Raw genomic sequence first — 27,833 nt, forward strand, 5'->3', positions numbered from 1 at the left:
ATCAACAACAGCAAATACTTCATGTGTTGTAATTATTGCTTGAGCAATAATATAGTGGCAGTTAAAAATTCCTGACAACGCTAACTCCATGGTGGCCTGAACCAATCCAAGACACTGTCATTATTCGCCACCAGATGCCGCCAGAGAACGTGAGGAGTGTCCTAAACCCTGGACTGAGTGCAATCTTCTGTTCTTGCACTGCAGGTGTCAGAGGAGTAATGCCCTCATTTCACTGCATTTCATTAGCTGAAACTGAACAACTTCATATTACGGGAATAAATTGAAAACATGAAAACCTTATTTAGGCTACTGGCTACACCAATAAATAATAAACATGGTGGAGTAAGTTCATCATATCATATTGCATCCTTATTCTTCATCTGGACTTTTTTGGGGGGATACAGAATTGAGATTGGGTTTCTGCTGTCGAAATAAGGCAGCCACATTTTGTAGGCTACTTGTTTTCTAGTTTACCCAGCTTTTACTGTTTCATCTTCAATAGAGACTTAAAATTGCACAGCACCTTTTGATAAAAAGTAAATTAAGGATATTCTTGCAGTCAGTGTGTAAATCGAGAAATCATTCTCAACTATCAGTCTCTAATTTTTCTAATTTCTGGGGAATTAAATAATAGTAAGATTACACTAATCCCAAGAAACACATCAACACCCCTGATGCTTCTCCCTTGCTTGGGGAGATGTGGTTTGGAGCATCATTGCCAGTTACTGATTGGTGCAACTGAGCAACCATGAAAACTTTTTAACTTCCATCCAAAACCACTCTGCTTCAAGGAAAAAAACAAAAGTAGGTTAAGGTGATGTGAACACATTTTATTTTACTCTGAGACTGTGTCAGATAAACAGTTGAGGTAGTTAATCTTCAAGGGAGCGTCACAGACCAGTTTGAAGATTAGATTTGCATTTCCATCAGGACTGGAGCAAAGATTTAATCATTCCTCGGTGTACCAAAGCAAAGACGTTGTCGAGGTCGAATGTTGCCAGATTTGAAGTTAATCTTCAGGACGTATCCATGTTTGTGGATTAGTGGCTTGGCTGTGCCCTCAATTGAGCGCCTGCACGGGAGGTACGCTCAGCTGTGTCGAGTCAGCCAAAGACAGTGAGAGTGAGACCGGAAGCAAGGCAAGCTTGATTTCACAATAAAAGCACTCAATTAATTAAAGTAAATTATATAGCAGCAGATGCAGAAAAATCCATCTAAACATTTAAATGGAAAATTTACACGACTAAAGGCTTTGGGATTGAGAATCATAAGCAACTCAAGTTTAGTTGAATATGGGAATAAGCTGTATGTAGGGAAAAGTATGAATTATTTCTAAATAAATATATAACAATATTTAATGGGAAACCATCTATAAACACAAACATATACACAAGATCTGCAGCAAAAATTGTGTTGGATGCTTGGTATTTTGATTAATTTGTTTAAAATACAAATTTAATGAAATGAAATATATGAAGCTCATTTCTGTGCTGTTGATTGTGATGTTGATTTTCTCTATTGTTACCACACGGTTGCCAATTCATCTCTTATTTTGAAAGCTGTAACCAGAAATGCCATTTTCTATTTGCACAAGCTTGACAGCAAGAGCACAGCGCACGGTCCTCCTCCTCAGTTGCAGACTACAATTCAAGTGTGCATCAGAAAAAAAAAACATGATAAGAGGGATGTCTGGACAGTGAATATGGGAAGCAAAACCTTAACGGCACAAAAAGGATTTTAGAATGGGAAAACTGGAGTCTTTTTGATCATTGAGAGCTGCAAGTGGAGTGTCTGTTTTTGTTGTTTTTTTCTCATCACAATGTGTGAGGGATGGATGTGGGTCGGATACCAGTCTACTTTCGTTACGGATACAAGGACTGGCAAGTTATCAGCATGATTTACCAAGGGCAGAAAAACTGATATCAATGTTAAATTCGACTCTGGAGGGAGGACCATGGCGAAAAGGAAGGGACTGTTATTTTCACTGCTGTACTTTATGGCAGAGTTTTGGCTCACTTCACAGCAAGTCCTGAGAATTGGTAAGTAGTAAGATTGTCATGTTGTTTTTTTATGTCACTAACTATTAATGTACAAACAGCCACTATATGCTTATCAGCTTATTTAATATTCAATCATATAATTACAAGACCTGGGTTCTCTTTGAGATTAATAGCCTACTTTATCTGTCTTTGGATTTATAATAAAAAAGAAAAAAAGACTATCATAATATACATTATCATAATGCATGATATTTTTAATCTCTCACCAATTGAGTGTGTACCATTCCTTTTTCTAAAGATTACCATGAATGTTATATTCAATTAAAGACAGCCAGAAAATTCATGCAGAGATTATGCAGGTGGTTGTCATGCAAGAATTCTCCATTCATAGCAATTGTGCAGCTCAGATGCTGTAGGTAGGTAATGGGTGCAGGACAACCTTTAACTCCTTGCACTGTCAACAAAAACTTAGAATAGGGAGTCACAGTGTGTTCAGGGTACTCAGTACATTTGTGGTGCCTGTTGGGTTACATGTCGTATCTGTCGCTGTGTCACTATAACACTATATTATGATGCCAACATATAATCAGTGTCCTGTATATACCTGACGGACATTTGGCTGTGTGTCTATGTTATTTAATAGTTAGCTTATATTGAGTGTCACTGGAATAAACAATTTCATCCTGAGACGTTCCATGTTGTTGTGATGTCTGTACATTATCCTTATAAGTTTCATTATTGGATTCTTGTTTCATAAGGGAGGTACTGAGGACAGAGTGCTGTGTTGTCCACATGAAACAACTCTATTGGTTTTCATCAAAATCATGTTAATCCACTTTGGTTGGCGAATACCAGTGTGTCTCTCTCTCTGTTCCTCCATGTTGACAGTGCAGGTCAGAAGCAGATGAGTGATTAAGTTGGCCTACTGCTGCATCTGACAGCATGCACTGTTGGCATGATGATGTCTTTGGCACAGAGGAATGTGAAATGGATACAGAGCTAAAAAATAAAGGGTGGGCAGTATTTGGTTTCTCTTCTACTTAACAACATCAAAACTTATTTAGTCTTGGTGCATATGTATGCTGATGGCCAATGACATCTGTGAATGTAGATCTGAGTCCAAAGTTGTCTGTAAAGCCTTTGAGAGTTGACAAGAACTCTTCCAACTTCAAACTGCACTTGTAATTAGACAAACAGCGCTCTTGCTCCTACTGTACCCCTTTGATTTCTGATGTAAGAATGAGACGGTGTTTGCTGGCAAATTAATGCTGTCTGCTTCTCTCCCATTGGTTATCCACTCTTCCTCTCATGAGTTAGAAGATTGCATCACAAAAATGACTTTTTTAATTTAAGCCTCAGGACTCTCTGCTCCGTTCAATGCCCATGGGCGACTCCAAATTTCCTCTACTTCTAAAGACTTTAACAATCATACTTGTGGCATTGCATAACTTTAAAGGCTAATAGGCCACCTCCCCGTTCTACCAGTGCCGATCTGTGCTCTATATTGTTAATCTCTGTAAATCATCTATCACTCTCCGAGGCCACCTAATCTTTGTCATTCTCTTCATGACCCGCGCACATCATAATCTCTCCCATATGGTGTGTGGCTTGGTTCAATTAACATTTCTCTGTCTTGGCAAGTGTTGGCATCAGATTGTGACTGGCTTCCACTCTTTTCACTGGGGTTGGTAATAATGGTAAATCTTCTCCCCCAAGCCCTTAAACAACCAACACTAATCTTCTTTATGCAGAAAGTCTCTTCCCCAAATATGGTACTTAGGCAGCGACCAAATCTGATCACTGGGGAGAGCACAGAAGCAGCAGCTTGCAGCTTGGCCTCCAGTCTATTTTGCCGTTTGTGAAATTCCTGTTTCCTCTTGCTTCCATGCTTTATGTATTAGTGACATCTAAGTTGTTTATTTATGATGTAATCCATATGATGTTAAATTTGTCATTAGCTACTCTCTGCCTTTTTAGAAATTAGGTGGATTTGATACAGATTATAATCCTGATTTTTACTCTTTCAGTCTAAATGTTTTGGTGGTAGGCTGCAGGCAGCTATCCTACAAACAGAGAAACCTCAGTGCTCCACATCAAACGAAGATAGTAGACTGGTTAGGACCTCCTCATTCATTCACAGTCTGGCAAGGACCCAGGTTTGAGTGGTGCTGGTGGTGGTGTTGAGGTGGGGGGTCTCACTGGGAACTTGCCCAGGATGGGGAGAAGGGAGAAAGCAAAACACTACGTCATTGTGTTCCTCTGCCTTCTAAGACTCCCCTTCATGTGATAATTGCTCACAAAATCACAGATTACGATTGGGATCTAAAGATATGTTTCTTAATATTAACATCTTATTTTTATTTTATTTTTTTATTTAAAATGTCCAACCATCTGCCCAAACCTAAACCCTGCTATTTTTTCTTGCTCTTTGCACTGAAGCGTGGAACAGAAGTCTATAAAAAGCATAGCTCTAGGGTTTATCAGCATTTGCCTGCAGCAAAAGCAGAATCTTTTGTTTTTGTGACCTCCTAGCATGCATCACCCCACAGCATTGTCTGGCCTATTAAAGATGAGATGGAAGCTCAGTGATCCTTAAAATTATATTGTAAAGTAATTAATACTAGCAATAGAAAGAATTTTCATTCTTTCTTTCTTTATAAATTGCATTAATCATAAAGCTCTGATAGAAAATAGTAAACCCTGCAGTGTTCAAATATCAAAGAGGGGCCTTTTCCTTGGAGGAGAAGAATGGGTTTAATATTCGGGAATTCGTAGATTAGAGATTGTTTATTTTACTTTTGAGGACAGAATATGGATGTTTCTTAGATATCTACAATGCACAATAAAAGTGTCTCAGCAGACAAGTCTGCTAAGTGATTTCTGCTCTAACTTTATAGTTTCACCTGCACCTCTAAACTCAAACTTGTAATTACTGAAGTATAAACGATCCCAGGCAGCGCCAACTTTTTTGTCCATTTGTTCATTTGCTTTCTAATAGCCTATTGAGTACGCGTATTGATCCATTTGTCATCTGCTAGCAGACAGTGTGAGATTCCATATTTTATCTGCATCAGTATTGGGAAAAAAAAAAATCTAATTTACAGTGTTGGTTTGTCTTGTGCCATGAAATGCAGAAGTGCAGAATATACAGCTCTGAGCCATGACCCCATGACCCTATGACCCATTTTTGGATACTGCAGCAAAAGCAATACAGGATCAATTTATTTAGCAAAGATATCAATTTATTTAGCAAAGATATCAATTTATTCACTATATATACTGTTTTTTACTGTTAATAATAATAATAATAATAATATTCATTTAAAATGACTGAGCATGTTTAAGACGTGATATAATATCTGCACACACTCAATGTTCAAGCGGAGGAATGTGCCTGAAATAAGTGAGTGGTTCAAATCTGTCCAAAAACAAATCATCAGATGGTTTATTTTTTTATACAACTGTTCATTGGAAGTAAATAAACCATCCCATATTAGCTTATCATAGATATATTACACATGGCAGTTGGCAAGTAACCAGAAATAGCAGTACTAAAAAATGCCAAGAATGTGTGTCACCATAGCATAGTTTCTCAACCAGAACCAACGGACATGTTTATGTAAAATGTCCCACTCAGTCAAAATGATTTAATTACCCAATTCAAGGGATCATTAAATGTATGTAAAAGGATGTATTCAATGGATTCAATAAATTGTTACTGGAGTTTTTGTAAAGTTAAGATGGGCTCCAATTTGAAACAATCATTATTATATGCCCTGAAAACCATTGTCTGTTTTGACCCTCAGATGTGATGAAGTTCTCCCACCAGGCAGAAAGATACATTTTAAATTCTGAGATGTGAGCAAAGCTGGTTGATTTCCAGGTATTTCCAGGATTTTTTTTTAAGTTGCTCAGTTTAAAAAATGTCTGCCTGAAAGGCTGAGGAAATCATTAAATGTCGCTCTGTACATCAGTGTAGACGCAATCCTCATTGGACCTCAATTGTTAAGTCTGGGGTAGACACAAACATAATCATTTTACTGGTAATATGCACATAGTGTTTTGTGAGGTCCTTTAATTGAAAATGCATGTAGAGATAAGACTATGATTTCCTGCCTCAGTTTTCAACCACATGAATATATGAGCTAATTTGAAACCAATTTTACAAAAATTAAGTTGAGACGGTTGCTGCTTCACTCCAGATGTCTGGAAGGTTGATGGTGGTCATGGGTATGATAATGACTTTGTGATTATAGCTGAGCTTCAGTACTGTGCTGCACAATAACCAAGCTAACAGATTGATCAGTCATTTCCTGATACAGCGTATAACCATATCAGATATAATAATAATCTGTGGAATCACAATCAGACATTTTAAGCAAAGAGCTCAGTTACTTCTATCAGCATAAATATTTTCCAGTGGTGTTTTGCTGTTCTGGGCCAGCACTGATTGCTTGGACCAGCACTCTTCACGCTGAACTGCAGACAAACTGCCGTCACACTGAATCTCCCGGGTCGCTCTCTGGAAATCAAGAAACTCATTATACTTTAAACAGAAATTTAAGATCTTATCTCAGGTGGAAATGAGAGCAGAGATTAATGTGCCTTTCCACCAAGCTTCAAAGAGGAAATAAATAAGTGAACAGTGCAATAAAATAGATGTTTGTCTTTGGCTGACAATAAAGGTTGTGTGGGTAAATAGTTTATATATCTCATTTCAAATATAAAACCTTCCAACCAATACATGTATGTCCATACAGTGGTCTAGTCAGACATGAGCAGATGCTGTCACTGACAGCTGTTGTTATTTATGACTTAAGCTTACAGATCTATTGTAGGACTGTGAGTGAATTTACAGTCATTTCTCATTGGAAGAGGCAGTAAATTAAATAGCCTGGACCGTAATGGCATATTGATGTGTTATTAAGAGCTTCTGATAAATGTTGAATTCATAAGCTTTAATTTTAGAGAGTGGTATAGAGTGTCTCTAACTGTGCTTTTTTCATTATTCACTGTTTGTTCATTTGTATTATATGCCATATAATACACTTTGCAGATGCATACAGTTTATATTTTGGCCTCATTTTGAGCTCTTGCATTGGAATGGATGCACGTTATTATTATGCATGTATAATTAGAGGTCAGCTACAAAAATGTAAATCAGAAAATCTAACTAGCAGCAGCTATTTTTGCCTTTCGCACAAACTGGACCATCTATTTTCAGAGCCCTGTTGAGTATGAGCAAGTATGAGGAAAATAAAATCTCTGATTTAAATTATACTGTGATGCTGCCACTTGCATTATTTTGTTGTTAAATCCTAAACACGGCATGTGACATTTGCTGCAGCCTCTGCACTTGAAGCAAACAAACATATGACTGGCTGATCAAATCTCATGTTTATTTCCCCTTTTATATTAAAAACATCTTGAAGGGAAAAAGACACATCAAAGACGCTGAGATGGAATAAATTTTTCTTGGCAAATTTGGGAGAAGGTTATTATGTTTTGGCCTGAGAATTTTATATTCTAGTGGACAGAATTAAGAACTTTAACAGGTCCTAGCAGCTGCTCACTGAGGCTTGGTAACCATAATTAGGATTGGCACTTTCAAGCATGCTCTTAGTGACCAGGGAGTCCAGACAAGGCTCTCTCAGTTTGGGGTTTGAGGCTATGCTACACCAAAGAAAAAGGTCATTCACAATCAAGGTCTCAAGGGGAGCTTTTTAAAGGCCCTTTCTCCTTTCAAATCAATCACAATTTCACAGGCAATTCTTCAAAGACTGTTAGAGTGCAATGACCTATTGCCATCTGTAGACTCAGTGTTGAAGTAAGGTCATTTGCAAACTATTGCAGAATCAAAATGGCATGTTTATGATTTGTGTTAATGGTTACTGTAACTATAGATTGAGAATTTTGAAAATGGCAGCACTTTTTAAAATACCTTCCTTTAGTCTTTTTTTGTTTGCAGGGAAAATCATGTGCATGTGGCAAACCTGAATACAGTCTGTTTCACATCTGTTTTAGGATAAAGAACCGGACTTGCTGTTCAGAACTGGCCTTGTTCCTGTCTGCACTCGTGAATGTCAATGTAGTGAGAACAAAGATTTCAGAAATCCTATCACTGAAGGCCCAGATGTTATAAATGATTTACATCTGAAAGGCTTGGGTGAAATCAACGTGCAGGGGCATTTTCAGCAGGAATAAGGACACTGAATCCCACACAAGTCTGCCTATCCTATATGCAGGTGGTGACAATCCAGTGACAATCCAGCATTTTTCTGGCCTTAATCCTAATGTTTTTCATGCTGCTCTTTATGTAACTGAAATGCAAAGCATTGTATGGTATCGCTAATGCCTGGCTTGAGTAATATATATATCCACATTGCCGGCCATGGCATGCTAGACCCATCATCTTTCTGGAGCAGGGCAGTGGATTAAGAGTTGGATGGTGTTCAGAATGATCTTCTCAACTCAACAACCCCCTCCCCGTGGCCCTGGCACACACAGCCAGCTGAAAAGTGATTGTGTTTGAAAAGAGAAATGTATCTTATAATGAAATGTTGACAGTTGTGGTCTCAGCTCATTTTGAAAGCATTGGTGTTTATCACCTCGTCCAATGTAGGCAGAAACTTGAAATGTGTCAGGCTGCATCTACCAAACAAGTTTTCCATAAAGAGGCAGAAAAAGCAGCAGACAATTCCAGTGCGACATGATTTAAAATATCTTCGTTTGTCATTCCTTCCTCGATAAAGTTTGATACTTCAGATTACTGTTTGGTCTAGTCATTAGTTATGAGTATTCTGAAATGATTATTCATAGTTCATAATTAGTTAAATTGACAAAGAAATACTTTACATGATTGATTATAAATTAATTGCAAGAACTTTATCAAGCAAACACACAGAACATTGCTTGTTTCGAGCATCTCAAATGTGAGGATGAGCACTGGAAAGCACACTTGGTACTTATAATAATTACCGGAAAGACAGACATGATGAGGAAATCCCTTTTGCACGGCTGATGATCATGTTTTAGAAAATGAAAAAATGTTTAGTCTTACAATATATAATATGTAGTTTCTACGTGACAATGTTAATCCACTGCAGCACCATTTAGCCTCTTTCTCTTCCAGCGCAATATGATGGGACAATGAGGCAGTTCTCTATCTAACAGTGACAATTCAATGGTTAGCTTTGTTTTTTTGTTTTTTTTTAAAAATAGGTTTTAAATGTTGCTGAGCTTTTTATAAAACTGTTGTTTACAACTTGAAACATGTTAGATTAGTACAGAATAACAGCAAATCTCATAATGAAAAGATTCTTTGGTCATCTCAAGTAGCTAGAAAAGCACTTCACAGGACTTCAGAGTCAAAGATTCTGGTATGGGATTAATGAAATCTCAGGAATGCTTCATAAAACCTCCAGGTAGCAGAAAATTCAGGCCAAAGAAGGCAACTAATCAGCTGAAAAGAAACATGTAGAAAAGAGTGTTTGGCAGCCTGAGCAGACACACTTAGCCTTTAACCTCTTTACAGTAAAGTACATTCTGTTTTGGGGCTTGACTATTTGATACTATAAATCACAAGCTGGTGGCTACACGTTTAAGTGTTATTTCATCGAAGGTGACTGTTGTCTAGATCAGTAAATTGAAAAAGATTGGAGATATGACTGTGTGGGTGAATGGGAGCTGCTGTTCAATCTCATTTTGATTCTGATTCTGATTCTGATTGAACGGGAGTGAATTACGGTTAAAAGAGAGAGCAATAAGACTGTATAGTATATGGGTGTAAGAAAATATCGATACACTTTGTTATAGCGATATTATGTTTTGTGATGCTGTACCGATTCTCAGAAACACTACATTGATTTTTAACTAAGAGTTAATAAAATAAATTTGTGCCAGTGGTCTATTTTGTGTTTGGGGCTAAATCCCCCGACCACTAGATAGCAGATGTTAAAGGGACTGTGATAAATACTAACACAGATACCACTGTCCTGCATAAAGTAGAAAACTTTTAGGACTTTTTTAAAAATCACAATGTATCAGCTAGCTCACAATATTGCAATGTATTGAACTGCAACCCCTGCATGGTGATCCATATCGCCAGATTCTTGCCAACACACTGCCCCAGACATGATTATATATTAGTGGATACGTTAACTCCCTAGATGTATTAGCTGTGTAGCTGGCCTTTAAAGAACTGAATGTGTTATTGTGTCAGCTTGTGAAATTTAAGCCATGGAAATAGGGTGAAGTCAGTAAAGGTCAAGCTTTTATTTGACTGAGATTAAATCCTGTCATCTCAACCAGGTCCCTTAGTAGCATTATGTGCAGAAGTACAAAAAAAAATTGGGCCATATTATGCAACTGTCAGAATTCAGTTGCGGTGACCTTGAAACTTGAAAAAAAAAAAAAAAAAGACTATGACGGAGGTAAAAAAACTACTCTGAGTGAAATCTGAAGCAAATTCTGATGCAGTCTTTAAGAAGAGACAGCAACGTTTGTACTTCCTCAAGAAGTTAAATGTTTTTAATGCAGATAGGAAAATTATGTCTTTGTTTTACAATTCTTATATTGAATCTGTTACTTACTTATTGTAGGATTGCTTGGTATGGTGTCCTGAACAGCAGGGGGAAAAAAAGCACCTGAGCAATATTATGAAGGTGGCCGGTAAGGTGACACAGACTCCCCTGACGGCTATCTTTGACCAGCAGGTTCTCCGCAAGGCCAGGTCTATATTAGATGGCACAAATCATCTTCTTCACCTTGAGTTTGAAACTCTTCCCTCAGGCCGTAGATTTAGAGTTCCCCGGTTGGAGTGCAATAGGAATAAAAATCCTCCTTTATTCCCTGTGCAAAAGTCCATTTTGATCTGTGTGTCTAAATGTAATTTAGCATTGTATATTGTATGTACAAGAAACATTTATATACTTCTTTTTGTATGTGAGTTGTTTTTTTATCTTGTACCCTTGACTGAAAGTCAAGTTTCCCGTCTGGAACAAAATGACTGAAATAAACTAAACTAAACTGAACCCCTGTTTCTTTTCTTCCTACAGGGGGCATCTTTGAAACGCTTGAGAATGAGCCCATCAGTGTTGAAGAGCTGGCCTTTAAATTTGCTGTAACCAATATAAACAGGAACAGGACCTTAATGCCAAACACCACATTGACCTATGACATCCAGAGAATAAACCTATTTGATAGTTTTGAGGCCTCAAGAAGAGGTAAGGATGATCTCATTTAACTCCGAAAGCTTTCTGTGTTGAAGAATCAATAAAAGAGATTGTTTTCCACACGAGTGTCTCTCCTGTTGGTCATTTGTTATTTTCTCTCTCCACTTTCTCTTTCATTACTTCAGCCTGCGACCAGTTGGCTTTGGGTGTTGGGGCCGTATTTGGCCCCTCTCACAGCTCATCTGTCAGTGCCGTCCAGTCTATTTGTAACGCCCTGGAAGTCCCTCACATCCAGACACGCTGGAAACACCCCTCAGTGGACAACAAAGACAGCTTCTACATTAACCTCTATCCTGAGTACACCTCAATAAGCAGAGCTGTGCTGGACATTGTGCAGTTCTACAAGTGGAAGACAGTCACTGTTGTCTATGAGGATGCAACTGGTGAGTCAAGATAAGATTTGATGACAGGAGCCAGATGCTATTAATCCCAGGGGGGATATCAGTTATTAAAACAGCAGTAAAGCATAAAAACTGTGCATTTACATATGTGGGAATTGGTTGTTATATTTGTGCCTGGGTGAATGCTGTACATGTTTGTGTGACACAGTAGTTACTGGTGAAGGTGTGGAACCTGAACAATACACCTGTTCAAGTGTTTGTTAGTAGTAGGACCGACCACTATTGTTTTTGAAGTTGAAGTGATGAGAAGCGATATGGAAGGGTTGATCGGACATTGAGGAACCTGATTTGAACCATAACAGCTCCCACAACTCTTCTACTATAAAACTCATATAACGGGCGATGTAGTTGTTGAATGCTAAAAAACAGTTTTTTTTTCCTAGCTTATAATCACAAGGTGCTCAATTTGTACGGACCTGTATGGCTCATTCATCATACAATAGATCCAGAGAACCCCAACATAACAAATCAGCCTCCCAGAAGGAATAATAAAGGGAAAACATGGGACAATAAATTGTTAAGCTGTGGCTAGTGGAAACAGAGGCAACCTGGAAAGAAGGCAAGACTTTGTCTCACTTTAGAGATACCAATATTGATGCTCTGAAATTTGTAATTGATTCTCTTCATTCAAAATGCTCCTCCGTGGCTCTTAACACACACTTTCTGTGCAAACTAGTGCTGAAAAGTCATAAACAGCAGCGATGTTCAAAACATTTCTCACCTTTCAGCTGGCAACTTGGTGGTCTTCTTGGAGCCCCATTTAGTGTTTCTATTGTAAAGCTCATACATACGTTTGTTTTGATGGTGATGCTGATTATAGCTGTGATACAAGTAAACCAGTTGATATAAACTGAAGGATTTTTTCTGGTTCTCATCTTTGTAAATTGAATGTCTTTGTGTTTCGGACTGTAGGAATTTGAAGATGCTAGAGTTTTTTTCCCACTATTCTCAAACATTTTATGGATTAAATGATAAATTGATTCATCATTTTAAACAACGACAGATTATTTGAAAATAACAATTAACTGTTGCAGCCCATTTACACCACAGTTATTATGTTTACTGTACACACTAGAAGTACAGTCATGCCTGTTGGCAGAGTATAGCATAGTATATGTCTGCCTAAAACACTATGGTTTACAACACAGATTTACTGAACATAATAATGAAATGCCAAATTCACCTGCAGCAGTCAACAGACATCACAGAAATCAAACCATCCCCATGTGCCAAATGACACAGTAATCAAACCAATAGGCCAATGTTAGGCCCAACTGGCTGCACAGAAACCGGTACTGACATCCATCCCATAACATCAAACATCTGTTGTGTAGTGAAAATAAGATAACCCTGTTTATCAATGGCTGCTGCAGCCTATCACAACAACTGCCCACACATACTAATCCAAACACACCGTCATAATGCAAAATGACCATGTGAACTGCAGTTTATGAAAATAATGTGATAATGGTTAACAGAAAAAGTGTTTCTAATAATCTCAACCTTTGCAACAAGGCCAGATCTGAATAAGCATCCCGCCTTCAAACTGTAGCACGGAGAAGTAAAGTGTCCTACCTTTAGAAGAGCTTCTTCTTTGACATTGTGTTGAAAGTCCTCTCAGCAGGTCAGACTCTGCAGCCAGCAGTCACAACAGGGTTTATGCTCCGATGGCCACGGTGTGCACACAATGCCGTATCCGGTTATAAACTGAAATTATAAATGGCAAAGACAGCAATGTGGAATACGGTGTATTGTAATCCTGCTGCTGAAAATTGTTAAAAGTTAATTGTTACCCACCATTGCTGCCCGCGAGAAACTGCGGCTAGCACGTGTTCCTTTGGCGTCTTTTCCTGGCCCATAAAGAGCCGTCATTTATTATCACTGTGCGCCAATCTGGCTAGTTTAATAACTGTCACCAGTATCAATCATGTGTCATGTTGTTAGCTCCAAAAACAGTATCTCTGGCACGATGTATCAGTGGGTTCAAAATCGCGTGCCACCTTCTCGAGCGCAAAAATGCGTACGGCCGAACTATAATCTTTTATTTTGAAAGTCTGGAAGTGTGCAATGACGTAACTTGACGAAGTTAATGTCTTGCAGTGCCTCACCGTGACCACAGGAGGGCAGTGATCACTCGTGATTTATTTTTTTATTTGTTTTTGTGTAATACAAGATGAAACTTTTTGATATCCAGTAAGATTTACAATACAGCGAAGGTAGGAACATGTTACAAATGTATATAAAAATATCTATATAAATATCTAATTAATCAAGTTTAATAGTTAAACACTAAATCGGTGTGCAGAAATTAAGAATATACAAAGTATCACAGGTTTCCATCGGGGGGAACTTTTAATTTTAATTTAGGTTATAAAAACTGTACTGTTACATTTTAGTTTTTGAAGACTCACCTCCGGTAATATGAAGGTTTTTCCAAGATAACATTTTCGGTTAAATACACTTAAGTCTGCCTTAATGCTAGGAGACACCGGCGGACCTGAGTGTATTTAGAAATTAGTGTTTGTCGCCATCCAGTGGTCAAAACTGGGAACTGCAACATCAAATTCGTCCAGCTAGCATCAACAGAGACGTGACGGTTTATGCACAAACCGAAACAGGAAAAAACATATAATTTTCCTCTAGTGGTGACAGTTAAGCCGAAGATATAGTTGCTTTTTTTAAAAACCATGTTATGTTAAAATTGTTAACTGATTACCTTCTTACAGTACGACTAATGTTAGCTGCGTGACCGCAGTTTACAATTAAATACAGCGTATTTAATCATGTGTGTTCACTGCCCTCTTGTGGCCACACTGAGAAACTGCAGCGACAAATAAGTAAAGTTAGCGTTAATGCACGAGTTGACGTTTCCGGTTAATACTTTCAATATAAAGTGTCGAACTAGAAGCAAACCAGAAACGAACTAAGATGTACTTAAATTATGAGGTTTTGGTAATCGTAGTGTTTTGTTGCAGCTCCTCACTGTGACCACCAGAAGGTCACATACGAGGGGTTCATGGGAAAATATAAAAATCAATCAATAGATAAATAAATCAATAAAAAAAGGTTCAGAGAGCTATTTTGTGTGAATAGTGCTGAATAGTGGATGTGTGCAGTTGCATTTGCTTTTGTCAAAATGCATTTTGACAGCACATGATACTACAGTAAAATACACTGCCCTCCACCCCGATGACCAAACCAAACGACTTTCTGTCCATATACTCAGCTAAATGGTTGTGAACTGCAAAACTGGATACATTTGAGCACCTCAACATTAATTATGTTGAGATTATGTTGCCATTCAATAATTGCAGCTCCAAAGAAGCTTGGACAGTGTGCCAATAGCTAAAACTTGTGGGTTATGTTGTTTTCTGATGCTAAAAAAATATTTACACTGTATGTGCAAGAATTATATCCTGCAGAATTGACATTTATTAAAAGGACTTCCTCCTCTTAATATGATATGACAGTAGTGAATGTTGACACAGTGGATGTTGGAAAAATAAAAAGGATGTTTATTTTTGGATGAATTGTTACATTGTTGTTTTGTGGTCTCATACTTTGCTTAATGCTTCCAAAAAAAAAAAAAAAACCTTTTTGAAAATGTAATACTGTTAAACCAACACACTCAAACACAATTAAAAACTGATGATGTTTTAATCACACAGTCTTTCTTACACTTCACCACAAATTACCTTTTTATTTTGAATATTTTATGGTTTAATGCCTACAAAGGGTGGGTTTGTTGTAAATGCGATTGAGGAGTCTAATGATCTTCTTGTCTTTTAATTTAAGGACTGATTCGTTTGCAAGAGTTGATCAAAGCTCCATCCAGATACAGCATTAAAATAAAGATCCGCCAGCTGCCAACAGGAAGTAAAGATGCCCGTCCTCTGTTGAAAGAGATGAAGAAGGGGAAGGAGTTCTACGTCATCTTTGACTGCTCTTACCAAACATCTGCTGATGTTCTCAAGCAGGTGAATAACACAAACATCTATCAGCGTGAAGCCTACACTGGGCAGAGGTCATTGTCATTGTCCTCAGGTTTTAGTTCATAACTTGACACCTAAAATGTGACGTTCTGTTAGAAATCCAATTAGAATTTGTCAGTGGAGAATAGTCTGTGTTATTTTGGTGTTTCTGCATTACTTTTGGTTTAATATTCACTATGTGCAAGATTAGTCAAATTCTATCCCCTTCGGAAATCCTATGTTCATTTCCAAATCCAAGCAGAGCCTATTTTCGAGCCAGACATACACATTTAGAACCAAAAGCTGCACAGAAGATTAATTGGAAACACTACGCTAACATGAGCAAATTGTGACATCTACTCACTCGGATCCTTGTTAATGCAAACAATATAAAATGAGGCGATTCAGAAAATGGATGGAATGTGTAATTTGAAAGAGTCCCTGGGTATAGATATGGTTGGATGGCGTTAGGGAAAGAAAAGATTATTTATGCTGGCTGGAGCAAAACTGGTATGAATGTACAGTTGGAGGGAAACTGTGAACCACTCCTTCATCTCTCATCCTGTTTAGATCTTGTCCATGGGGATGATGACTGAATATTACCACTTCTTCTTCACCACACTGGTAAGAAAACTACATCTCAAGAATCCATTATTGTTTTTTTATTTAACGTATTTGCACAGGAACTTTGACTCTTCAAGTTTCCCACTGAAACTGGATAAAAAACCAGATGGATATGTACTTTGGTAACATGCCACATAATTACACCGTTCCATCGTCTTAATTAAGTGTCCTTGTAACCTATAGGCAAGCTTAGATGTGTGTGTTCACCTAGAGATTCTGTTATGCAAAGATTATGCAGATGAACTCAAACATCTGTGGTTTGTTTTATAATAAGATTGCTGGGTGTTTTCAGTGCCCTTGGCATAATTCCATGGTATTATACTGTATATTGTTCTATTGTTTTAATCAAGTGTCCCTTTACCCTTCCCTAAGTAAGTCACATCTACTTTTGAGTACTTTTAAGCAGAATCACATTAATTATGCACTGACAAAGTTGTTGCACTTCTACAGGACTTGTTCGCCCTCGACCTGGAGCCGTACCGCTACAGTGGGGTCAACATGACAGGGTTCAGACTGCTCAACATTGACAGCCGCCAGGTGGCCTCGGTGGTGGAGAGGTGGGCCATGGAGCGACTACAGGCTCCCACCAAAGCTGAGACTGGGATGATGGAGGGGATGATGACAGTGAGTTTACCTTGACCTTCCTCCTTTCATTCTTCATCTTTCATTCCACATGCTAAAGCTCTATCAAGTGCAAGGCTGTGTGTGTCGTCTCCGATGGTACTCCGATTGTTCACATACTATAAGCCATATGTTCAGCAGTTCACTCAAAGTCCATTTATTCTATACAAGGCAAAATGATAAATGGAAAATATATCGACAGTCTATGAGCTTGTCAGCAGAGCAAAGTTGTTAAAGATCAGCCTTTGTTTGAAAGGGTGAAGGAATAAACATAGTTCCCATAGTTCCCACAATGAGAATAGGATAAATAAGTCAAACTGAACTCAAATGTGACATTTTATTCACATATTGCCAACTTTGCCTGTCAAACTTGGCAAAAAATATACTCTAATATCAAATAAGGCCATTCTAGAAATCCAGACATAATCACTGAGAGATGTAAATATATAAACACTTATCTTATTTGGGAAGCTGTGCAAAACCTTTACACATAATTAATCAGAGAATACAGCAATCCACCTTGTTGCTCTCTGATTGTATTTACAATCAGAAAGGTACTTTGAATAAAATTGCTCACCAAATTGTGCTCACTGTGGCTGGTTGTGTGTGCCTGTTTGATTGCTCTCCATGTAATTTGTAAAACTAGTGCTGCAGTTTTTTTGGCCATGCTTTGAGAAACCTTCGTACACCGCTGTGCATGTACATTCAACATTCCTGATGTGATAAGTGCACAATATGATTTGTGATCCCTGCTGATGGATGATGACGGCTGTGTTTCTCTTTCAGACTGAAGCAGCTCTGATGTACGATGCCGTCTACATGGTGGCTGCTGCCTCGCAACGCGCCTCCCAGATCACTGTCAGCTCCCTTCAGTGCCACCGACACAAACCGTGGCGCTTTGGATCACGCTTCATGAACATGCTCAAAGACGTGAGTTTAGTTTATGAATGTGTGGCATCCGCCCCTCTTCCTCCATCCATCCATCCGTTTCACAGCCTGCTGCCTCAATCTAATTTCCTTGGGTGCAGGAGCAGGAAGAATAGAGTTAGGAGATCAGATGTGATGAACGAGGAACACGTGTGTGACAATTATATTTAAACTAATTTTTCTCAGGAGATAGGGATTGACATCATGTGCTGCATGTGGGAGGGTTCTTAGATGAGTGGGCTGTGAGATGGTAACTGATTAGAGCTGCAGCTTTTTATATGAATGTTTAATGCAAACATGATACATTTAATTCTCATTTTAAAATATATGTGTTCATATATGTGATTTAATATAAATCTCACTCTGGATCCTCATTGTTTTAAGTTTGAAGGATGCCATACTAAGTATCCTAGATATTAAAATGTATTATATTCTGCATGAACTATTGGTTTGACAGCAGACAGAACAGGAACACAATGAGAAAGAAGCACATTTAAAAGCAAACAGTCAGTCTGGAATACACATAGTCCCATCGAGTGAAATGATCCCATTTTAATTGTGTAAGCAGACTTTCTCAGCTCTGCTAAGATATATTCATTTGAATGTGATAGGCTCTCTTCTTGTGTTGCAGTCTCTAATTAGATGGGTTTTTTTTGACATATGAGCTTTTCAATTAACAATGGGGATGGAATATTGAAAGATACAGGCAAGGCCAAAGAGCAAAATTAATAAATTAACAAATTTTCAGCTGTTTATCCTCAGAAGATATTATCTGTAATTAGACTTGTGATCAGCATTTTTACATAAATACACTGAGGTATAAAATATGAGCCTCTGCTCCATTTGTGATGAACAGTGTAATGTTCTGTGTTCTGTCTTCTACGCAATACAAATTACATCCTTTATCTTTTCAAGCACAGTTTTTATTACAGTGCATTCATTTAAAAAGACCACACTGGTGTTTTAGCCCATTTACTACAAATTATATGTACTGATATTAGGAACTGGGAAAACCATGACATGTGTGTCTATTCATTTTATTACTGTATCAACACCAGCGTGAATATTTTGTTTATTCTTATTTTATTCTTTTTATCGATGTGACTCACGTTTTCCACTGACATCTCACATACACATCAAAGAGAAAAAAGGTTGTGCATTGCAGTGTAGTTCAGTGATAAAACGTGGACTTCTCTGTTCCTGAGAGTTTTGTTGGGAGAGATCATAGTGATCACATTGTCATTGGGAATTTCCAGTGCAAGAGTTGAGAGTGGTGTGTTCATTATGTATTTATTTTACAATTATTTACATCTATTTTTCATAATGCTTCTCTATATCTCTGTTACAGTCTGGTTGACAAGTATGACTAATTTAAAAAAGACTACACTACATTAACACACAATAATCATGGTGGATCACTTAGTCATTTTCTGTTTGATACTGCAGATAAACCACTGGCTGCCTAGGTGGTGGAAAATGCCTTAGAAAAAATAAAACACTGCTACAATTGAAAAATTATTAGCAGAGGCACAGTGTGGAGAATTGAAGCTGAATTGGTTAAAACCTGCAAAATACTGACATGGTCCTACAAGATTGAATTTTATAATTGTGCTATCTGAAGTGCCCTTCAGCAAGACACTGAATCCAGAGGGTGCTGCTCTGTAGCTCTGTCTGCTCTCTGCTCTCGTGGGGGAGGGAAGGCAAAAAGACAATTTGCCCTGCAGGAATCAATGCTATATTCCATATTTAATACTAAAAGTTAAGTTTTGTAGAGAAAGTTTCATTAGGAACTCCCAGCTCAAGAAAATTAGGTTCAGCTTTGTGCACTTGGGCTGTTTTTTTCCCCCCTTAAATTTACCAATACACATACAGAGCATGTTTGTGAGGATGGTGTATAGAGGCCTGAGGGAGGAGTGGAAAAAGCAAATGAGTTTCTCTCACTATGATGCTGATGGTCTGTCCAATATGTTAATGGGTGTTCAGTGAGGTTGTCAGTGGTGTGTTTAAATCTCATTCTTATCCTTTTTATCATCTGGATTCTCCGAACCAAGAAGATTCATGTCATCACTACATTTACAGTAATGACACCAACACATGGTCGAGACAGAGATACTTTTGATTGGTGAGGATTTAAAAAGAGACTTAATGACAGGAATAAATCTGGACTTAGGGGTCAATTAGGTCTCACAGATGTGTGAAGCGGTCTAATCAAAGAGCAACTTCACCAAATGATACCCTGTAACCTTCTATGGATGCGAAAGATCTTTGCATTAGAAACTGATGTCAACTGTGAAGGGGTTAACGTTTCCCTTGATGTCATCAAGTTTAATCTTGAATCTTATGTTTGTGCATTGCCACGTACCACAGTCAATACAATTATTTAGATTTACAAACTGACCAATGTAAGTTTCTGTTTGAAGGCTGATGAAACACTCAGGCTTGTTTGGCATTTCTTAATGCACCTTTAACTTATTTCTAACAAAAATCCTCCAGACAGTTTAGATTATTTTAAAGACTCTAATGTGTGGTGTGGCATGACCCTGATTAGTTAACCAGATTATTAAATTATATTACAATCAGTTATTGGAGTGAGGGACAATTCACCCAAAGATCCAATAAAACTTTCCCTCTTACTTATAAAGCCAGTTATACATTCAGAGAGTTTTAGTATGATTTGTGGTGGTTTGGAGCTTTTGCTAATACCTTATGCTCAGTGGATGTTTTTCTGTCTCTCCAAGTGCCCCAACAAGTCTTTTAAAAACAAACAAGCCACACAGCTCTTATCCTATATAACAGCTTTATTTCCCAAACGTATTTGGGCTTCTGTTGACTGGAAAAACAGTGTCCTTTTGAAACATAGTAACACTTTATTACTGTTCTCACAATAATCCACAGGCCTTGTTATGATCACTTTCACTGAGAACTACTTCTCTCCAAACCATATGTCTTATGTTTGTGCACAAGGAATAAACTCCTCACAACAAGTTGTATAGATTATCAAAAGTAACCCAGTTTTTCAGTGGTAATATGTAAATGAGGCGGCAGCAGCATGCTTTTGTTTCTACCGCTGAAGTCTTTTCATCAATGTGTGATTCGATTATTTCTCATTTAGACCTAATGCAACACTCTCGAATAAGAATTTAGATGTGGTGTATGTTTTGGATCCACCATCTCCACATGTTTCTGTGAAGGTTTTATATAATAGATTAAGATTTTGTGTTTTGGGGAGAACTTCCCCTTTAATTACATTTTCAGTACACTTTGATTTGCAGCCAGAAAAATTTGAAAACATGAACGTGGGTTGTAAAGTTGGCAAAATTACAGTCGATGTATTGATTTGTACATATGCCATCTTCCCACAGCGAAGCTGGCTTCTCAGTGTCCTCTGTCAATGCGGAATTGAGATGCAACTAATTTCTCTAAGCTCTCTGTAATAGAGATTTAACCTGACTGTTATTCAGCTGAGCTCACTTCATTATCAACTGCATTCAAATATGTCTGAGCTCTGCTGCCCACCCGCTGCTCTCTGCTCAGACAGAGGCCATGCCTGCCAGCTCCATTTACATCACCGTCCACCATGTTACATACTCGAGTCACTTTATATTTCGAGTGAGAATACAGCCAATGCAAAAATCTCCATTAAGATGCAGTTAGCCTTTGTCAATGTTCTTTGCTTGATATAACACTCATCAATTATTTATTTTTTAAAAATTGTTTTCATTTTTCCAGGCTTCTGCTTGACTGTGCATTTATTTATATGACAAAAAACTGAGGGATTCATTGGTTTGGTTTTCTGCTCTTTCTTTGCCACAGGCTCAATGGAACGGCTTGACGGGACAAATAATTATAAACAAGACAGACGGCCTGCGGAAAGAATTTGATTTAGATGTCATCAGCCTAAAGGAAGATGGCTTAGAGAAGGTGAACTATCTGACCTGTGTCTGTACTGTCAGTACAGACTGTTATTGTAGATTTGAGCAGAACTGAAGTAGGAAAAATATAGACAAACAGGGCCACTGCTATTCACTGTAACTTTTTTCTCTGGTTGTAGAAAGATTACTTTTCTGTAAAACAATACACAGCATCTTGCTGGTGTCCTAATTATGCCTGAAACTGTTTTGACACATATCTCTTGATAATAGTTGTCACTTTAATTTTAAGTTCAAACGTTTGTGGATGTTCCTTTAATCACATTGACAACGCTGCTCTCAGGTCATAAACAGGCCTGTTATCTGACAGATCTTTTCACTACAAAGAAATTAAACTTAAGTTAAAACACTTGGGAGCGAAGATTGAAATCAAAATGTACTCTGGGTAAAGCTCGTATTATTTTGTCTTTAAGCCACAATTCAGCATCACTGTTTTTTTTCCCCCTTATTTTCTTTAAATTCAGGGCTTTCTGATTAAAATGCTTTCTCTTTATTATTTCTGCAAGACAATCGCGGGCAACAACCGCCTGAATAAAGTGTGGAAAAAGGTCTGTACTTTAGCTGCCATGGCAGACTAAAAGAGTATTGACACTGTTTATTAATTAACTCTTCCTGCTGCCCTCTGTGATGTCTCCCCTTGTTCTAAAAAAAATTAATTTAAGGTACTGGTGGGAAGAAATGTTCAACATTTATGTGCTGGACATGGCATTTCAAATTTTATAAGATATTGTGTTATATGTTATTTTCCTTTTTACCCTCCTCATATATGTTGTTCTTTCATTGTTGTTCTTCTGCTTCCTAGTACTGGTTTATTTTCCCTTACCATGTGAAGGCAACTATGGATCTTTGATGTCCAGTATGGTTATTTGGATATTTTATTCTTTACAGATTGGCGTGTGGAACTCCCAGACAGGCCTTAATTTAACAGAAAACAACAAGGACTCATCCACAAATGTGACTGACTCAATGGCCAACAGGACCCTCATTGTGACAACTATTCTGGTATGAATAGAAGTAAAATCATTTTCAGGCAGCATTTGATCAGGAATGTCTTGATAAAACTAATGAAGTCTATAACGTGCGTTGTTTCAGGAAAATCCTTACGTCATGTATAAGAAATCTGATAAGCCCCTGTATGGAAATGATCGCTTTGAGGGCTACTGCCTGGACCTGCTCAAAGAGCTCTCTAACATTCTGGGCTTCTCCTATGAGGTAAAACTGGTGTCTGATGGCAAATATGGAGCTCAAAATGACAAGGGGGAGTGGAATGGCATGGTGCGAGAACTCATTGACCACGTAAGTTTCAATCCATATTATGATATTATATTATGAGAATATCCAGGTATTAGCAGTATTGTCTGTCTTCAACTGTGGCTCTGCTGGATGTTGTTGCGCTGTAACAGGTGGCTGACCTCGCTGTGGCCCCTCTCACTATCACGTATGTGCGGGAAAAGGTCATAGATTTCTCCAAGCCCTTCATGACACTGGGGATCAGCATCCTCTACCACAAACCCAACGGCACCAATCCAGGAGTGTTCTCTTTCCTCAACCCACTGTCTCCTGATATCTGGATGTATGTGTTGTTGGCATGCCTGGGTGTCAGCTGTGTTCTGTTTGTTATTGCCAGGTAAACTATCACTTGAAGAAAAAAGTTAAACAATGTTCACAGACGTTACATGTTTTGCCAAAAACACACTTTACATGTTTTACTAAATAGGCCACTTAGCAGCAAGAATGCAGTTACTACAAATAATACTTGTTCCTCAGTTTAGGTTGAGCAGATGTCACTCGGTTTACATATATAATAGGCATAAAGCAAAGGCTAATAAATGGGACCAAAGGACTACTGTGTGTACGAAAGAAACAGAATTAGCTTTATATGTTCATTATGGTTGGTTGTAAACAAGCAGTAATGTTTACACAGAAGCAAATGTTGCATGCAATTTATAATTGGTCAACCAATAATTTTGGCTGCATTAAGAACCTATGGATTCATTGCATACTGCTGCAGTAACTGAACACAGTAATATTTCTGGCTCTGAATTAAGTCAGACACATTAGCTGTTGCCACAGATATGAATATGGTGTTATCTTGTCATCATTAAGTCATTGTATCTTTACATTATTAATTGTGACTGTTCAATTCTTCACCTTCAGGTTCACTCCCTATGAGTGGTACAACCCTCACCCCTGCAACCCAGACTCAGACGTGGTTGAAAACAACTTCACTCTTATAAATAGTGTCTGGTTTGGAGTTGGAGCACTTATGCAGCAAGGTATACTTACTGCAATTATAATTGTACTATGGTATTATGCTGTTTTCATAACTGGCAGAAGTTTCTTAACTAAAGTCCCCCTTTGGTAGAGCACCTTCACCCATTACCTTCATACATAGAAAAATGTTTCTGTTGTAGAAAGTGGCAGTCAGTGGAAAAAAATTGTGTTGCATGTTATTGTCTCATGATGTATTTGTTTGTAGAATTCATAATGTACCTTGTGTTGTTATCTTACAGGATCCGAACTAATGCCTAAGGCCCTCTCTACGAGGATAGTTGGTGGGATATGGTGGTTCTTTACACTGATCATAATCTCCTCATACACTGCTAACTTGGCTGCCTTCCTCACAGTGGAGAGAATGGACTCACCGATCGACTCTGCAGATGACTTGGCCAAGCAAACCAAAATAGAGTATGGTGCTGTAAGAGATGGCTCCACCATGACCTTTTTTAAGGTAACCCTCTTTTCACTCTATAGTAAATGGAAAAGTTATTGTACACCAATGTGGGAAGGGATGCAAATAAGAACTTTTGATTTTAATTAGCCTGACAAGTTTTACCCTTGAGTCATCAGTCCTCAGTCAGTCTGATGGGTCTGCAGAAATTGGAGTTGGGGAAAAAAAGAGTAGGGTTAAAGGTTAGTATCTTAGAAATGTCCTCATAAATGCAGCTTAACAAAAACCTGTGGGCAAATTTTCCATAAAGATTGCAAGGATTTATTGTTTAGCCTGTAGCACAGCAGCCAGTTTATCTGGCTGTGCAGAGAAAATGGAATGAACTTGGGCAGATTTGTACACACTTCACATCCCATCTCCTGCCATGCATCAGGATGATAGCTCCAATCAGCAGATAGTCTCTGAATACGCTTTCATTGAAATATTAGCGACAAGCATTAACCTTGTATCAACCACATACAACCATGTATCAACATTATCTACTTTGCATAAATCTTTGTGTTGTTGTATTCTGTGTTGATCATTGAGATGCATTGTTTTAAACTTCCATAAATCACAATTCTTATTCAACAGAAATCCAAGATCTCAACTTACGAGAAAATGTGGGCATTCATGAGCAGCAGGAAAAACACGGCTTTGGTGAAAAACAACCGGGAAGGGATTCAGAGGGTTTTAACCACAGACTACGCTCTTCTGATGGAGTCGACCAGTATTGAGTACATCAGCCAGCGTAACTGCAACCTCACTCAGATTGGAGGCTTGATTGATTCAAAGGGTTATGGAGTGGGAACCCCAATTGGTAAGAAAAATGAGTAACAAACTAAACAACAAACAATTATAACCAATGGGAAACAACAAACCTAAAGCTTATGTTGCTAGTAATGGCAGTAATAATGTTTTTTATCCTGCTGTTGTTTCCCTACTGTAGGCTCCCCTTACAGAGACAAGGTCACCATTGCCATCTTGCAGCTTCAGGAGGAAGGGAAGCTGCACATGATGAAGGAGAAATGGTGGAGAGGAAATGGCTGCCCAGAGGAGGACAGCAAAGAGGCCAGTGCTCTGGGTGTGGAGAACATTGGAGGAATCTTTATTGTGCTGGCAGCCGGACTAGTCCTCTCAGTTTTTGTAGCAATTGGAGAGTTTATTTACAAATCCCGAAAAAACTTGGACATTGAAGAGGTGAGTGTTGGTCAGTGTGAATGGCACAACAAGTATTAACACACTAGGGGAACGTGATCGAAGACTGTTACGAACCCACTACACATTTGTGTTGTCATTGTTGTCTTCAGATGACTACAGTAATCACTGGGCCAACAAAGATTTTAAGTCTGAATGTGTTGAACTGCATTGTTACAATCAAAACAGAGATACTTTTTAATGCAGAGTTTAATGTTTTCAGTAGTTTTGATGTAGAACACATGAACATTTTAGTCTTAATTGGAAGAATTACATTTGAACCCCTCTTTATGATGACAGATGGTTGTTGACTTCTGACATCATGACACTTGACCATCTTGGCCTTGCTGTTTTTTGCAAAAAACTGTAACATTGTAAAATTGTTTTGTGTGAAAACATTGTCATGACATGATGTTGTGGGTAAGTGGTATTTTTGAGGCATGTTTACCATGTTAATTTCAATAACTGCAGTAGGTTTGAGAGCATTATAAAATGTTTGCCATTTTCATATTTATAGCGCACAGAATCTTTGACATAACAACTCTACTTCTTACCACTTTTGTATGTACTTGTGTATTTAAAAAATCTTGATTTATTCAATGATGGTTGTTTCCAATTTGTTTATGAACGAGTGCTCCCTCAAGATTTTATTCAAGTTGCTTGACACTCAGGCCATCAGTTGCTTACTGTCTATACATTTTTTTTTTTTTGCTTTTTTGTATCATATGAAGTTCATAAACATGCATGTATAAGTTTCTTCATGTTGGAATTGTTTCAGAATGACTAAAGTTATATGAGAACATTACATCTTTTAACCTTTTATTTCTGGTTGGTTTTGGTTTTGATTTCTCCCTTCTTTGCACGCACAGCCTTTTTCCCTTCTTTTCCCTACGACCCTCTTCGGTCACATCAAGAAGATCTGAGGTCTTATAAAACTAGTATGTCTGTCAAATTGTGGCTGTCCCATTTTGCATATTTGATTGTTGTGATACTTTTTAGTTTTCGTTTAATCATTTGTTTTGGTAATTTCTGGGGAACAATTTTCACGAGACCCTTTTCTCATGTTATCAGGGAACAGGGTTATAAGTTAAGTAACCTCAGGTTTGCTTGTTATTGTTATTGGCCTGCACTATAGAAAACCTACTTTATTAGACATATTATATGCTTACATACTACACTATATATCACCAAGTCTTATTTTTGGCATACATAGACTGCTATTATACATTTGCAAATCACTTTGCCTGCATTCATTCACCACTGGTGTAAAACAGTGCATCCAGTTATGCATTTAAAACCGGTAGAGTTAAAAAGGTTTACCAATGCACACAATGTAAAGCAACCAATCCTTCAACAAGATCTAGAGAGACGGCCTCTGGTCACTTAAGTCCTCACACTGGCTGATGACACATGCCACAGGCTCAGCAGTAAATTATTGCATCCCTGAATCACCTTTGTCTTTGTCTACTTTCAGCTATGATGAGGCCCATATTCACTTCACTCAGGCTTAGGCTTTTAAATAACATCCTCATTAGGTAGTGGATTATAAACACATATTAAACACTCCTGGTTTAAAAGTGTACAGGTCCTGTCACACAGATGAGAAAATCCAGTAGATGTAATGACATTTTTCTTCCCCCAAATCTGACCGGTAATACTGAGCCTTGCTTGTTATGTGTCTGCATTATAGGATTTGTGTCACATCGAATGGGAAAGAATTTCAGGTTTGAAATAATTATGCCTACGACTAAGGACAGTTGAGTGGGATTCATGAACAGAAAACATTACATCAATTTATAATCACTGTCTTTTGATTTTTTAATGAGATTTTGTCCAATGCCACATCATAAATACCTACAGTGAGTCAATTAGCAAATGGAAAAGGTGATTATGATTATTATATGGATGATTTTGAATTTGAGAGATTTCTTGCATTATGCATACAGCGTTACTTCAGAAATATGCTATCTAATGCTAATGTGTTTTTAAGTCCTGCTTGATCTTGACCGGACAACTGTTCAGTGTTGTGTCTCTCCTTTTTTTCACACTTTGTTTCTACATTTGTATCCTAACATCTATGCTTCTTTTACAGTTGATTCATTTCAGTGCTGTGATGGAGGACCTGGGTATGTCTTTAAAGTGTCACACAACAATGAGGAGAAATACCCAAGCAAAGGGGATGGCAGTATTACACAGTATGTTCCTTTGCCATAAAAACAC

At 37.9% G+C, this 27,833-nt stretch overlaps 1 protein-coding gene across 2 annotated transcripts; it reads left to right on the forward strand.

The window, feature by feature from the left end:
• Positions 1–1,607: 1,607 nt before the first annotated feature.
• LOC127363031 (glutamate receptor ionotropic, kainate 1) lies at positions 1,608–26,418 on the forward strand. Of its 2 annotated transcripts, XM_051399455.1 has the most exons (16): positions 1,608–2,039; positions 11,057–11,224; positions 11,359–11,616; positions 15,430–15,611; positions 16,176–16,229; positions 16,680–16,853; positions 17,637–17,780; positions 21,591–21,698; positions 22,213–22,254; positions 22,595–22,708; positions 22,799–23,002; positions 23,110–23,333; positions 23,864–23,982; positions 24,220–24,437; positions 25,011–25,236; positions 25,366–26,418. In XM_051399455.1, exons 1-16 carry the CDS (start codon positions 1,955–1,957, stop codon positions 25,653–25,655), a joined length of 2,610 nt encoding a protein of 869 aa, XP_051255415.1. In that variant the 5' UTR covers positions 1,608–1,954; the 3' UTR covers positions 25,656–26,418. The 2 variants fall into 2 exon arrangements, with proteins under 2 accessions (XP_051255415.1, XP_051255416.1); XM_051399456.1 differs by lacking the exon at positions 22,213–22,254.
• The last annotated feature ends 1,415 nt before the right edge of the window (positions 26,419–27,833 follow it).

The sequence above is a fragment of the Dicentrarchus labrax genome, unplaced genomic scaffold (genome assembly GCF_905237075.1).
Source record: "Dicentrarchus labrax unplaced genomic scaffold, dlabrax2021, whole genome shotgun sequence".
Classification (NCBI taxonomy): domain Eukaryota; kingdom Metazoa; phylum Chordata; class Actinopteri; family Moronidae; genus Dicentrarchus; species Dicentrarchus labrax.